Here is a 13,537-nt window from a genome sequence, read left to right as displayed (position 1 = left end):
TAAATTTACCATAATAATGTTATTGTGTTGCTGTTCCTCAGGAAGGTAATTATGAAAAAAAAGTATAAAATTTGTTCCTCACGGGAGGTGGACACACATAAGCAGGGGTTTCACTAAACTTCTCCTGGAAAAAATAAGAGTGTGCACCCAAAGGCTCATTCTTCAAATTCAAAATTTGTTTATTCAAACAAATACCTAAACAGAAGTATATACATTAGGTTCTGTCAATTTTTTTTGATAAGCACATGATCAAGTCAGACGAGAGGTGGGTGTTTCATTATTGTTTTAGTTATATTAGAATAAACTATAAATGATAGTAAACTCGATGGTTAAACCACAACATAAAATCTCTTTGGAGGAAGTGTTGTTTGGTCTTGTTGTTTTGATCAGTTTGGTCTGCTCGTCTTCAGAAGAAAAGCGATAACTTTATCAAATTACCATTTTTAAGCGATTTTAAAAGAGATTTATTACAAGGTTGTACCCGCAAGTTTACTCCTATTAATAGTTTATTCTTATTCAGTCACACCATGCAAAGCTTCAAACATCACATTGTTTTAATTCATAGTGTTCATTTCTAATTTGAAAATATTATTATATACACTTTTATGCAGAAGGCATAGTGCAATTAATGGGAAGGCACTAAATACTAAACTTCACAGCGGTTCGGCCCATCGGAGAATACCCGAGCGAGAATGACCTTATGACGTCATTTTGCATATGCTTGCATCTTTTAGACATGAAAATATTAACAACCAGGTCCCAGTGGTTAGTCCACTCTTATGTAACAACTCCCCAAACCTGCTGCAACAAATGTACTTGAATAAAGAGGTCTGAAGCAGTACTTGCATCTTTTAGACATGAAATCATTAACAACCAGGTCCTAGTGGTTAGTCCACTCTTATGTAACAACTCCCCAAACCTGCTGCGTGGGGGATCGTCGCGAACCATGCCGGAATGTTCCGAGAGCACACGAAAAGTTCCGAACCGCTGTAGAGGTTAGTTTTTAGTGCCTTCCCATTAATGTGGCATCAAAGTTAGATCATGTGTGCTTCAAAAAGCTACATGTGTGGTGGGTTTGTACTGGTGGTGGTACACCACAACCCCATGCCTAATTGCTATGTACATGCACAGTACATGGTTAAGGTTGTGTTTAGTTAGACAGCAGATGAAAATTACTCAATATTTGTTTATTTTCATGGAACCACTTCTAACCAATCATTTCTTTTTTTTTTGATATAGAAAAATATCGTTCTAGTATAAATACTAAGTATACAAAAATAAAATTTGTATCAATTTCAATAATGATTACAAAGAAGTATGTAAAAAAAAGCAACTACAAATACCTTTTTTAAATAGTCAAAACATTTTCTGAAAGCAAAGCAACTTCTGAAGATCGGAAAAACATCAAGAAGATCAGAAAAACATCAAGTCTTTGGCACAAAGTAAAATAACACATTTCTTTTGGGTAGTTAGGATATCGCAGATAATAAGATTGGATAAGATTGGTATGCAAGTTCCAATCCCATTCAGTTTAGTTCATGTTAATTGGAAGTAAAAAGATGTATAATTGTTTGATAAGGCCAAAGTAAAGAATACGAATGGACAAATAAAATAATGGGGGAAAAAAGTGCTTGCAATTAAAAAGCTAAAAAAAAAAAAAAAAAATGAACAAATTGATGACACTGTGAAGAAGAAAAGTTTGCAACGAGCAGAATTAAACTTTAAAAGTTTTTTGGGAAGACACTGGCGCAAAATAAAATGATTCCTGAAGGAAAAATTAAGGCTTAATGCACAAGCTTCTAACTATTAAATTAAATATCTAGCAAATGATAGTCATTATAATGAGAAAAACAATGACAGGTCGGCGAACATTTAAGAGGAATTCAACAATGTAGCCTGAACGGTAGGGCCATAGATTGTTTTTGTCAAAGTAATGCTGATTTATAGGCAAAATTATAAACAAAGATACAATAAAAGTATATGTGAATTTTTAAGCTCAATACTTTCGCTGAGAAAACAGGAACAAACTGTAACAGTGTTTTTACAAGAACATTGCGTCCATCATTGCGTATCAACCACGTCTCTGGCCGCAGCTTTTGCAAACGGACCTCAACCCTCTGAAATCTGAGAAACTACACAGCGAGAAACAGAAAAACCTCACAAAGTTGAGTATCGAGTAGAAGTGACTTTGTCTCATTCCTTCAACTTCAAACTGCATAAACTTTCTTGCATAGATAACTTTTACCAAAGTGTTGATGTAGAGCTCTGGTGAGTTGTAACACAGAGTAGAAAGTACAGAAGAATGTTAGGAGGGGCCACGGCCAGCCTGTAAAATAGGATCATGAAAGTTTGATAAATTAATGATTAATATTGCTGGAACAACAAGGCTTAATTATAATTTATTTTTTTACAAATTTGAATTTTATTTGTCTTGATAATTTGATCTTGAAATGGCAGGGAAGGAAATCCCATGGGTCACCACAAAGGGCCCAGGGCAGATGCAAATTCTGCTCATGGTGGCGAGGCTGGTCAAATATGTATTTGATAACTCTTCAAAAAAGTTTGCTTAGCACAGAAAATCAGGTTACATTTTACCAGCCAAAATATAATGTAATGTATATTGTTGGACCCAGGGCCCATTTTCATAGAGCTGCTTGAGCACAAAAAGTATCTAAGCACAACAAAATTGTGCTTAACAGAAAAAGGTTTCCAGCTAAATGGCTATGTCACATGAAAAAATTGTAACTGCAACTGGTATCCTGCTTTATTTTGCTTAGCAGAAAGCAGAAAGCATAATTCTCTGCTTAAAGGCAGTGGACACTATTGGTAATTACTCAAAATAATGATCAGCATTAAACCTTTCTTAGTAACAAGTAATGGGGAGAGGTTGATGGTATAAAACATTGTGAGAAACGCCTCCCTCTGAAGTGCCATAGTTTTTGAGAAAGAAGTAATTTTCCACGAATTTGATTTCGAGACCTCAGATTTAGAACTTGAGGTCTCGAAATCAACCATATAAACGCACACAACTTCATGTGACAATGGTGTTTTTTCTTTCATTATTATCTCGCAAGTTCGATGACCGATTGAGCTCAAATTTTCACAGGTTTGTTATTTTATGCATATGTTGAGATACACAAACTGTGAAGGCTAGTCTTTGGCAATTACCAATAGTGTCCACTGCCTTTAAGCAACTTTATGAAATTAGACCCTAATTGTGACCAATTATGTGACCATGTCAGCATACAGTTGATACATATGTCACGATACATTTAAGCTGATGGAAAAAGACACTTACCAGATACTATAATCCTATGATAATAAGTATACGCCACACGCTGCCCACCAAGAAAGACTAGATTAGAGAGAGCTAGGAGCATATAGTTCAATGTCAGAAACAAACCAAGCACTCTGAAGACGGCTGATGGCGACATTTTACTATTCTGGAGAAAAATAAAATGACAAAAAAAGAGAACATAATTATTGCTGAAGTGTATGCATAGAGCCTTGTCAAACAAGGCGCTTTTTACAGGCAACTTGAAGGCAACCAATGCTACAGGACCATTTTGGTAGCACTGAAGTATTCTTTCAAACAATAACAACAATTTTCATAGTAGCAATTAAAAGGTTGTGGGTTCAAATACCACCGAGTGATTTGCCTGGGGTTTTTTTTCTGCAGAACTTGGGAAAGTACTTAGTATACAGTGCTTAACACAAATCGGTGTATAGGTCAAAACAAATTGTTCTTTATTGCCGACGCAAAAACAACATCTGTTTATAGAGAGGTAGTTTCAAACATGGGTAAAAACCAAAATTTATATAGTTTCAAAAAGTAAACCAATGTGATGATAACATCAGGTAAATTTTTAACATCAGGTAAATTTTAAGAAATAAGAATCTGAAGAAAATTGCTGGGCCATTCAGACTTTCAAGGCAGCTTGGTTTTGAGACACTTACAAGGAACGTTAAAATTCCAAACTGTTCGACCGCCTTTTGGGCGGTGATCTCGACAACGACCCCAAGCCAGTTGATTAAGGCCCAGTAGAGGAGATATACCTCCACCCCATGCCAGAAGAACACAAAGGAGAAACAGAGCATGGAGGCAAGAAGTTGTCTCAGAAAACCCCGTTGTGAGCCGCCCACTGGGATGTAGATGGTGCTGCATTTCAAGAGAAGAAAAAAGAGAGACAGTCAAGCCCAATCATACTTCTTGCAAAAGCGAATGCGATACAAATTTTGACGCCACAAATCTGCAACTTATAGTTCGCATCAGTTGAAATTTGCACAACTCCTGCGAAAACATTCGCTGCGAAAACAGGGCTATGGCAAAATTTGTATTGCATTCGCATTTGCAGGAAGTATGAACCGGGCTTTCCAAGGTCTTGAATTACACAGAGGTCATGGGCTCTGTGGCCCCTGGTCTTAGCCTTGCTGCCTGTCAAAATTTTCCAACAGATTCGAACATTTTGCAATAAAAGTTCAAGATTGAAATGGTCTTGCCTTCTAACAGATAAAATTCCAGGTCATTTTTTTTTTTCTCCTAAGATAACGAATAGTTTGCTTACCTTATTAGCAGGGAGTTGAGACCTCTGTCAAAATATCTGTTGATTTAATAGATGAAACAAACAAATGAGATTTATTTTGGGTCAATTTTAATTTTGGGTCAAGTCCACCGTGGAAAGGTAACTAGATATGGGAGGAAGTATTATAGTTTATTTACTAAGCAACAAGGAAAACTGACCTAGTAAATTTTAATTCAATTTTACGGCGAAAAACTAAAACTTTACCAATAGCTCATTTGGTAGGGCACCGGCCTATTAATCTGGAGGTCTCAGGTTCAAATCCTGTTCTAATAAATGTTCCTTTGTTTTTAACCCAAGTCTAATGCGCTCAAGAAAAAAGAGTCGCTTATCAACCAGGTCATTTTTTATACAAAACCACATATTGATACCAACTTTGGTTAAAAATAAGAGAAAGTTGAAACACGAGAAATACGAGAAATTAAAACACACAAAAAAGGTTTTAAAGTCGAGTTGGTAGTCTTCCATAAGGTTAGACTTACCTCCACATGTCTTGAAATGTGTAGATACTCAGTACGCATGCAGGTGGTAATGGGGCCTCTACCCTGTCAAATAGTGCAATGGTACGGGGGATGCCATACGTTACCACGTACTTGATCTGGAAGAAGAGTAGGTGGCAGAGACCGATCCCACCTGGCGGTAACAGAGAAGTTCTTTTTAAAGAAAATTCCAACTTTGGGATAGTTTGTCTTTTCTCTCCGAATGTATAAATGCTCACACACTCTAAAAACATTGTTTAGAATTTCAACACTTGTCTAAGCATAAGTTTTGTACCCACTTTTTTTACATGTATTTAACCTAAATTATGTTTAGATTATTGTGTGTGTTTAAATGCTACAAACAATTTGAGCAGGTGTCAAAATGACAAACATGTTTATATTTTAAACATGTTTAAAAAGTCAGTATGAACATTTGTATTTAAAACTCTAAACAGAGTTTTTACAGTGTAGTAACATTGCATTCTTATAAAGTGCACATATCCAAGTACATTGTAGCTAGATCAAGGCGCTTTACAACATTCAATACCCTTGGGAGCACACAGAACCTCAAGTTGCTGATATTGGTACTAATGGGTGAATCCAACACCAAACTGTCTCAGCCCTGTCAGATTCCCATTTATACCTGTACTACAAGAAGTAATTAGAGTTAAGTGTCTTTCTCTTTTGTCGAGACCAGGAGTTGAACCACACTCAGATGCCATTTATGGCTGCTTTCAGGACTACCAGTGCCTGTTCTTTCAAAGGTTTTATGGGTTTTGAAGGGAGGCTGTGCTTGTGCCATTATATACAATGTGACAGTTGTAAGGAGTCTAGGTGCTGTAATTCTTCGGAAGAAAACGAAAACCAAAAGAATACTTTGCTCACCTAGTGACCATGTAGGTAAGAATTGGAATTTGTACCAGACTTGGTGGAATGATGGGAAATAGAGAAAATGCAAGACAACGTCCGCAAAAACCGCCCAGAAGATGTAGCGCATGAACTCCTTCAGAATGCGTTTCAGCTCCTCTTTTGAAAAAGGTCTCGGAGACTTGTTGATCTGCAAAACCAAAGCAGGAAGTTGTCAACTTTGTACTGCAACAATTTAAGCCTGGTTCGAGTGCGATACAAGCTTTGACGTCACACATTTGAAGAAAAAAAAAATTCACATCAGTTGAATTGTGCTCAAAAACAGCCCTATTACGTCAAAATTTATATCGCAAGTATCAACCGGGCTTAACGAGCACAGTTCACAAATATTGGAAGCACATGAGTGCATTCCATGCCACTTGTGAAATGGAAAACCCAGATTTCATCGAATGATCATATTCTGCCACAATGCGCGAACGAAATGCATTCAATGTTTGTTTAATATAACACATCGCTGCAGTGAATCCCTGGCAAAATAATGTATGACACGTAACGCCATAACCAGTTGTGGTGTTTGTATGGTGTTTGCACGCCAAGGGCAGACACAGATAAAGACACACAATTTATATGGAAAGTAACCTACAAAGAGATCTCAAAGAATACGTGCACTTACACAAGTTAAACCTTTTTACGGTAAAGTTCGAACAATTCACATTCATTTCCATTAGGCACTTACTTGTTGAGAAAATTTGTCAAAGGTCATAACAGGTCCAGTAGCAAACAGCGGAAAGTAGAAGTTGTAGGACATGACGCTAAAGAAATCCCAATTTTCATTGGTGTATCCCTGCTGGGTAGCTGCGGTTGTCCTTTTAGTGCTTTTGCAGTACTCAAGGCAATAGCTCAGCAGCCTTAGTTGACACATAGCAGTGCTGAAGACAACATGGTTGAACAGTTCTTCATTCGGGAAGAGAAAAGTCTGTTTCATGAAAAAAGACACCTTTCAGGAAACTGCTTCAAACAGAAAACTCAACATTTGTGGCATTAAGTCGCAGATCCAGGGGGCTGGTCCACGGGAGTCCAGACCCCTTACTTCTCTCGACAATATTTTTTTGGAGGAAAAAAAACTACACCACACACACTTGTGGCACACTTTTAAACAGGCAGCAGTAGAAAAAATGTTAACATGGAGGAATGTGCCCCCTGCCCCCCTGGATCCGTGCGTGCTTCAACACTTTTGATGGTCGGAACACATGTTAGATGTCATCTAGTAGAGATATCACATTCTGAAAGAGTACTTCATTTTGTAAATTTTTAAATTGCGCTGCCAAGTTTAGCTCTCAGCTCGAATGTCATAAACATGGTGGTAAATGTTCAAGACACACTCAAACTAGTTCCTTTTTTATTGTCAAAACACATTATATGTAACATGTATGACATCTAGTAGAGATGATCACATTCTCAAAATTGAATGAGTTAAAATTACATGTTAATCTTATTGCCTGCTAGCTGTGTTGTACCAACACTCATTGCAACCCTCCAGTTACTGCGTCTGGCTTTTTTGTTAGTTCCTTTTTTCCCCCTTTTTTTTTATAACTTTGGTGAAATTCCTGGATCCGCATCTGAATTAGCCTTTTTGAGGTATAGTGGAAACTATGAGTAAACGGTTTGGATTGGGTGCACACAGACAATCTTCCCCAAACCAAAAGTGCGGCAGTGATGTGCCAACCATACCTCAAAATGGCTTATTCCAACTGACAAGTCACAGAAAAGTTTGTATACTTACCAAATGACTACTGAAGAACTCTGTGTTTGTACTTAAAATTTCAAGGAGTATGACTGCCCATACAACCACAGCAGACTTGGTCCTTGAAGCGAGGTATGCTGCTAGAGTGTATAAGATGAACACGAGTACTGCCTGCGCACCAAATATGCATAGAAGACTAACCATTCCATAACCAAAGATAAAATGCTTCCTCCACTGCGGGCGGGGAAAATTGGAAAAGGAAAATTAGTTTAAATCATTGAGATGCTTTGAAATAAAGTTTTGCTTTTACATTTAATTTCCAGTGAAACATGTTGTGCGACGCAAACATAGAACATTGTCAACAGATGAGAAACATGTTTCTTAGGTGTTTGTGGGTGCTATGTCCTGCCTTTTTTTTCTTCAAAAGGCCGCTGGACAAATTCTTAAAGACAACTTATTATTTGGCCTTATGCAAAGAAATAAAAATGCAAACAAGTTTTCCAACAGACCTTGGGAATTGTTTTCTCCACAACTCGGCCAAGAATAATATGGCCCAAAGTAAGGAGTATAGTTACAGGTGTCACCATTGCATGCCAATATGACCATTCAAAATCAGCTACATCCTGAAGGAAGACAAGAATGGAACAAAGATGAAAGTGAATACTCAAACTAGCGCCAGTAGAAGAAATGAGTGCAATTAGAATGTTGGTCATCAATGGGTATTGGACACAGAGATGCTAAATTTGTCCACATTCCTTGAGCGTGCATGTGTGAGTATTTATTTTTCAGTAAACTTGAATAACAATAATAGTAGTAATAATAATAATAATAATAACTGTATTTATAATGCGCCTTTTGCAAAAGGATACAAAGCGCCAGGTATTTATACAGCAAGGAGTGGGACGAAGTTTGAGATATAAGACCTAATCCTTAGCACCATGTAATGGTTTACATGGTGCTGTGGCGCAATATGCTGCCAATCCAGCTACGGTTTGATATGGGCTGCTTAGTATAATACCACACTATTTTTGCTGTGATGAGCTAATCAGAATCGAGAATAAATGCAAATTGGCTTGAAGAAAATTGGTATTGACATCTTGGGCAATGCGCAGCACACTTACACACACCTATCCTGTTCTCCATTTTGGGAGTCAAAATTACAAAGGAATTTACTCAAAAAAAAGATGGAAATTGTGGGCGCACAGTGTGCAGAGGTCGGCATTTCACATTTATGCAATGGCTCATTAACCTATTTCCCTGTCACTACTCATGGTTTTGTCTGGTGTAATGCATCAAACAAAGGAACAAAACTTGAATTCTGGTTAATTATTACCTTGTGGCTGTTTCCAAAAATCGACCAACCACGCTCAAGCATATAGGAACTGAAGGCTTCCACATGTTCTGTGAGATATAAAAAAGTAAACCATGCATATAATAGCTAAACCATTACAAAAGAGAATAAACACTACCAGTGCCGTGGCTTCAAAATACTGGCTTTGTGACAGAATCAATACAGGGCCGCTTATTTCATTGAAAATGTTTCTATATCTAACTCCATGGTAGTGAAGAATAAGCAAGAAAACCCTCGAATCTACTAAGCGTGAGCAGAAGTCCCCAGTTTCCAAACAAACTCTGGGGCAGCCTCGCTACCATGGGCAGCATGCCGTATAGATACTTGTTAATAACCCCTCCTAGGTACCGAAAAACAACGATGACAACACAGACAGCAGGACAAGTTACACAGCAATAAATAAAGAGGCTTTCAAATAAGTAGTTCACAAAATCTCTCTTTGATCAAAATTCTGACTGCAACCATGTAAACAACTCTTCAAACAAACAAAACAAGCAGTGTGCGGAGAGCTTGTTGTTTCTTCCATTACAAATTGCCTAGTTGGTATGACACTGCTCTAAAATTGCAAAGGTCGTGGGTTCGAATCCCACCCGAGTAATATGCCTGTGATTTTGTTTTTCACAGAACTCAGGGAAAGTACTGAGTACAGTGCTAACACACATCGGTGTATGGGTAAAACCAAAATTAATAACAAATTGTTTGCAGTACCTTGTGAAGAGATATAAACATTGTAGAAAGCAGTTGAGAATGTGATAACAACAAATGTGAGATAGACAGCAAGTTCTGGGACGGGGAGCTTGCCCTCAGTCGTCTTCACATCAGTTGGTGATGTTGACGAGAGCGTTCCTTTGCTGCTAGAGCTATGGGATGCGGATTTACTGGTTTTCTTTCTCACTGGGAGTCTTCTCTCTTGAAGTTTCCCCATGATGTCAGCAGTGACTCAATTAGGGAGGGAGCTGCAATTTACTGAAAATTTGATAAATAGATGAATATATGCCACATCAGACTTTGTAAAAAAACATTCAGTGAGATTTTAAAATGAAAGTCCAAATGGCGATGTCAAGAAGGAACATGGGCAACTGGCGTTACGCAGAACCCTATCAGGTAATTTTATGCCGTGCAGTTCATGTTGAGCTTGACGAAACACTGTGAACTGCCTGGGTGTGACTTTTCTACAAAAACGGTGAAAAGGTGGCTTACTTGGATGTGATATTGGTAGGGATCTACCAATATCACACCCATATGTGACACCTTACCAGTTTTGCAGAGCAATCACATCCAGGCGGTTCAAAACACAAACGCAAATTTGTCACAAATTTCACTCCCAAGATTTGCACCCAACATTTGAGAAAAAAAGCTTTAAAAGGCTGTGTGGGTAGGGCGGATACATAAAAAATAAAGCGACCAAAATAGGGGGGCCTACATGGCCTAGCAATTGAAATTACCTAAGTTTTTTGGGTTAAATGTTTTATTCCAATATTGGCAACAAACAACACCTATAGACAATAAATGTAATGTAATCAAATAAAATTGAGCAATACATACAGATTACAAACATGTGTCTGTTTGTCATTATGACAAACAGACATTGAAACATCATTATCACTTACTTCTAGAAACTATAAGACTCCCCCGTTTATAGTTTCTAGAAGTAATTATCACTAGACCCAGTGACTGGGGCGCTAGATTCCTTTTTACAAAAATTTGACATTTTTCGAAAAAAGGAATCTATCTAGCGCCCCAGTCACTGGGTCTACATTATCACATGGTTAAAACGGATGGTTAAAATAATTAGACTGTTAATGTTATTTCCGTAAGGAATGCACCTTCAAATGCTTTAAAATCGGTCAGATCATGGAGCTATTTTCTGTATGGTCAGATGCACAGATTGCACACACCCACAGTACAAATCAAGGATTCAGATGCATGTATCGTAGGAGGTCCTGTTTTCGAGGTGTCCCTAAAATCGTGGCAAATCGTTTACCTCTCTGTGCGCGATGTAAACAGTCCCTAGATAAAAATTGTGTGGTTTTATTTGCCAAGCAAAGAGTCTCCTCTCCCTTGACCAAAACTTAGAAACACGTAAGGCTCCACTGGTCATTTGCACTTGTAAATGCAAATGCAAAAAGTTTGGTACTTTAGGCATTTCTACAAGGTACAAATATATGTCATAATGTTGAGGCCATATAAAAATATTTGCCCACCGAAAAAGTTTCATCAACCGCTATTTCAATTCACAATTCATGATGATCAAAATCATGTGACTGAATGTTTTGCTGAGCATTCTTGAAAAAAATACCGAGGCTTAAAGAAGCCATGTGCCTTATATCATTTTCTAATATTTTTAGAGATTTTTATTTTGTAACCCTCGTATTAATACTATTATTAATATTAAAATTTAAACATCAGCTTGTTGATTCAATTATCACTGTTTATTTATACGCTTTATTATAAATATTAAGAAAAAAAATATAGAAAAAAATAAATAAGAATCAGATTTGGAAGCCAGTAATTATTCACACTTTTTATATTTTTTATATTGTTTTATTTTTTGCAAGTTTCCATGGTAATGTAAAAAATTTATTATAAAAAAATATTTTGAATAAAACGAAGACAACTGCTGGCTATAGAGTCATACACAGAGTCTCAAAGAACACTTGTAGTCACTGCAGATGTTTCTTCCATGTATGGCTTCACCGGGAAACCATACTTTCTCGTTTGCCGTGAAAACAGGAAAAACTTAAAACAAATGGGGCCAGTTGAAGTCATCGAAGATCGTTGTGTGGTGTGAACATTTCAATGTCCATCAAGTTTTAATACATGTTTGCATACTTCATATTAACAAATGAAGATAATTAGGGCGCATCGGTTGATATATGGCATCATTATTTTTTTCCAAATTCAAAGAAAAAGGCATAATAGCGTGAAAACTGGTAAGCAGAGGATACATTGTAATACTAATTGTATTGTTTGTAAGCATGATCAGAGTTCGGAGCAAAAAAGACATGCAATTATTGTACTTTTAATTGGAATACAAAGTAAACTTTGAGTTTAACCTACCATGAAGGTGGAAATGAACCTACTTACTTGCACCTATGTTTATGATGACTTTGAACTTTTAAGAAGCATGAAGGCATGCGTTGGACGACCAGGGGCAGGAACCTTCAGTTTTTTCAGACTTGTTAGAAAGCTAAAGCTGCAGCCGACACAAAAGTGTTGTACCTTTTCAATTAGTTGAACAGCGCCCTCTGTTGTTTCTAAGTGCAACTGATTATAGAAACCTTCACCAGTGGGACATTATTTTGGTCATTCAATTAGCACTCGGAATTAAAAGCATTTACAATCCACTCGCAAAATCTCGACCCTTGAGTTTCCTGACCTGCCTCAAGAACTTAACTTTAGCCACTCAACCAGAAGACAATATTTACAAACTTTTTTTTCTCATTCCTAAAATCATTGTTGCTTTCAGCTTTATTCTTAAAAACATTATATTACAGAACTAACATTAGAGGCACTGGACGCTATTGGTAATTACTCAAAATAATTATTAGCATAAAATCTTACTTGGTAACGAGTAATGGAGAGCTGTTGATAGTATACCACATTGTGAGAAATAGCTCCCTCTGAAGTAAAGTAGTTTTTGAGAAAGAAGTAATTTCCCACTAAATTTGAATTAAATTTTGTTTCGAGACCTCACAATTAGATTTTGAGGTCTTGAAATCAAGCATCTGAAAGCACACAACTTGTAGGCGGTTTTTCTTCCATTATTGTCTCGCAACTTCATGGGCCAATTGAGCTCAAATTTTCACAGGTTATTTTATGCATATGTTGGGATACACCAAGTGAGAAGACTGGTCTTTGACAATTACCAATAGTGTCCGCTGTCTTTAAATCATAATATAATAAGAAAAAAGAAAGAAAAAAAAGAAAGAAAAAAATACAGTAAAATTCTCAAACACTTATCTGTACAATCAAAAAAAAAAAATATGGTTGCGATTTAGTAAAATAAAATGTGTAAAACCTTGTGGTAAACCTTCCTCCTTATATTTGAACTCTTGATAGTATATACACCTAGTGTTTATTGTGAGAAACAAACAGCGGGCATATACAACGGCTAAATCATACTTCACTTATTGAACTACTGCTAATAATAACTTGAAGGAACACGTTGCCTTGGTTCGGACAAGTTGGTCTATTAAAAGCGTTTGAAACCGTTTGTTATAAAATGCATATGGTTAGAAAGATGTTTTAAAAGTAGAATATAATGATCCACACAAGTATCACTCGAAATTGCACGGTTTTCCTTTTACGTCGCGAACTATCACGGTCGGCCATTTATGGGAGTCAAAATTTTGACTCCCATAAATGGCCGACGTGTTAGTCGACAGGGTAAAAAGAAAGCCACGCAATTTCGAGGCATATTTGTGTAGATCATTGTATTCTACTTTTACAATATCTTTCTAACCATTACGTTTTACAACAAATGGTTACAGAACGCTTTTCAAAGACCAACTCG

The 13,537-nt window shown here is 37.0% G+C and overlaps 1 protein-coding gene across 2 annotated transcripts; it reads right to left on the bottom strand.

Annotated features, from left to right (window-relative positions):
• Positions 1-123: 123 nt before the first annotated feature.
• On the bottom strand, positions 124-12,258 carry LOC139947036 (protein-cysteine N-palmitoyltransferase HHAT-like). 2 transcript variants are annotated; one of them, XM_071944970.1, is made up of 12 exons: positions 12,082-12,258; positions 9,730-9,987; positions 9,004-9,071; positions 8,180-8,293; positions 7,710-7,904; positions 6,663-6,902; positions 5,945-6,116; positions 5,063-5,213; positions 4,566-4,601; positions 3,958-4,159; positions 3,299-3,443; positions 124-2,326 (listed from the first exon to the last, which is right to left on the bottom strand). In XM_071944970.1, the coding sequence occupies exons 2-12, from the start codon at positions 9,944-9,946 to the stop codon at positions 2,208-2,210; spliced, it is 1,659 nt and encodes a 552-aa protein (XP_071801071.1). In that variant the 5' UTR covers positions 9,947-9,987; positions 12,082-12,258; the 3' UTR covers positions 124-2,207. The 2 variants fall into 2 exon arrangements, with proteins under 2 accessions (XP_071801071.1, XP_071800996.1); XM_071944895.1 differs by having other exon boundaries at positions 12,109-12,256.
• Between the last annotated feature and the right edge of the window lie 1,279 nt (positions 12,259-13,537).

Source organism: Asterias amurensis, chromosome 1 (genome assembly GCF_032118995.1).
Source record: "Asterias amurensis chromosome 1, ASM3211899v1".
NCBI classification, from domain to species: Eukaryota; Metazoa; Echinodermata; class Asteroidea; order Forcipulatida; family Asteriidae; genus Asterias; species Asterias amurensis.
This window is presented reverse-complemented; position numbering and strand designations above follow the sequence as displayed.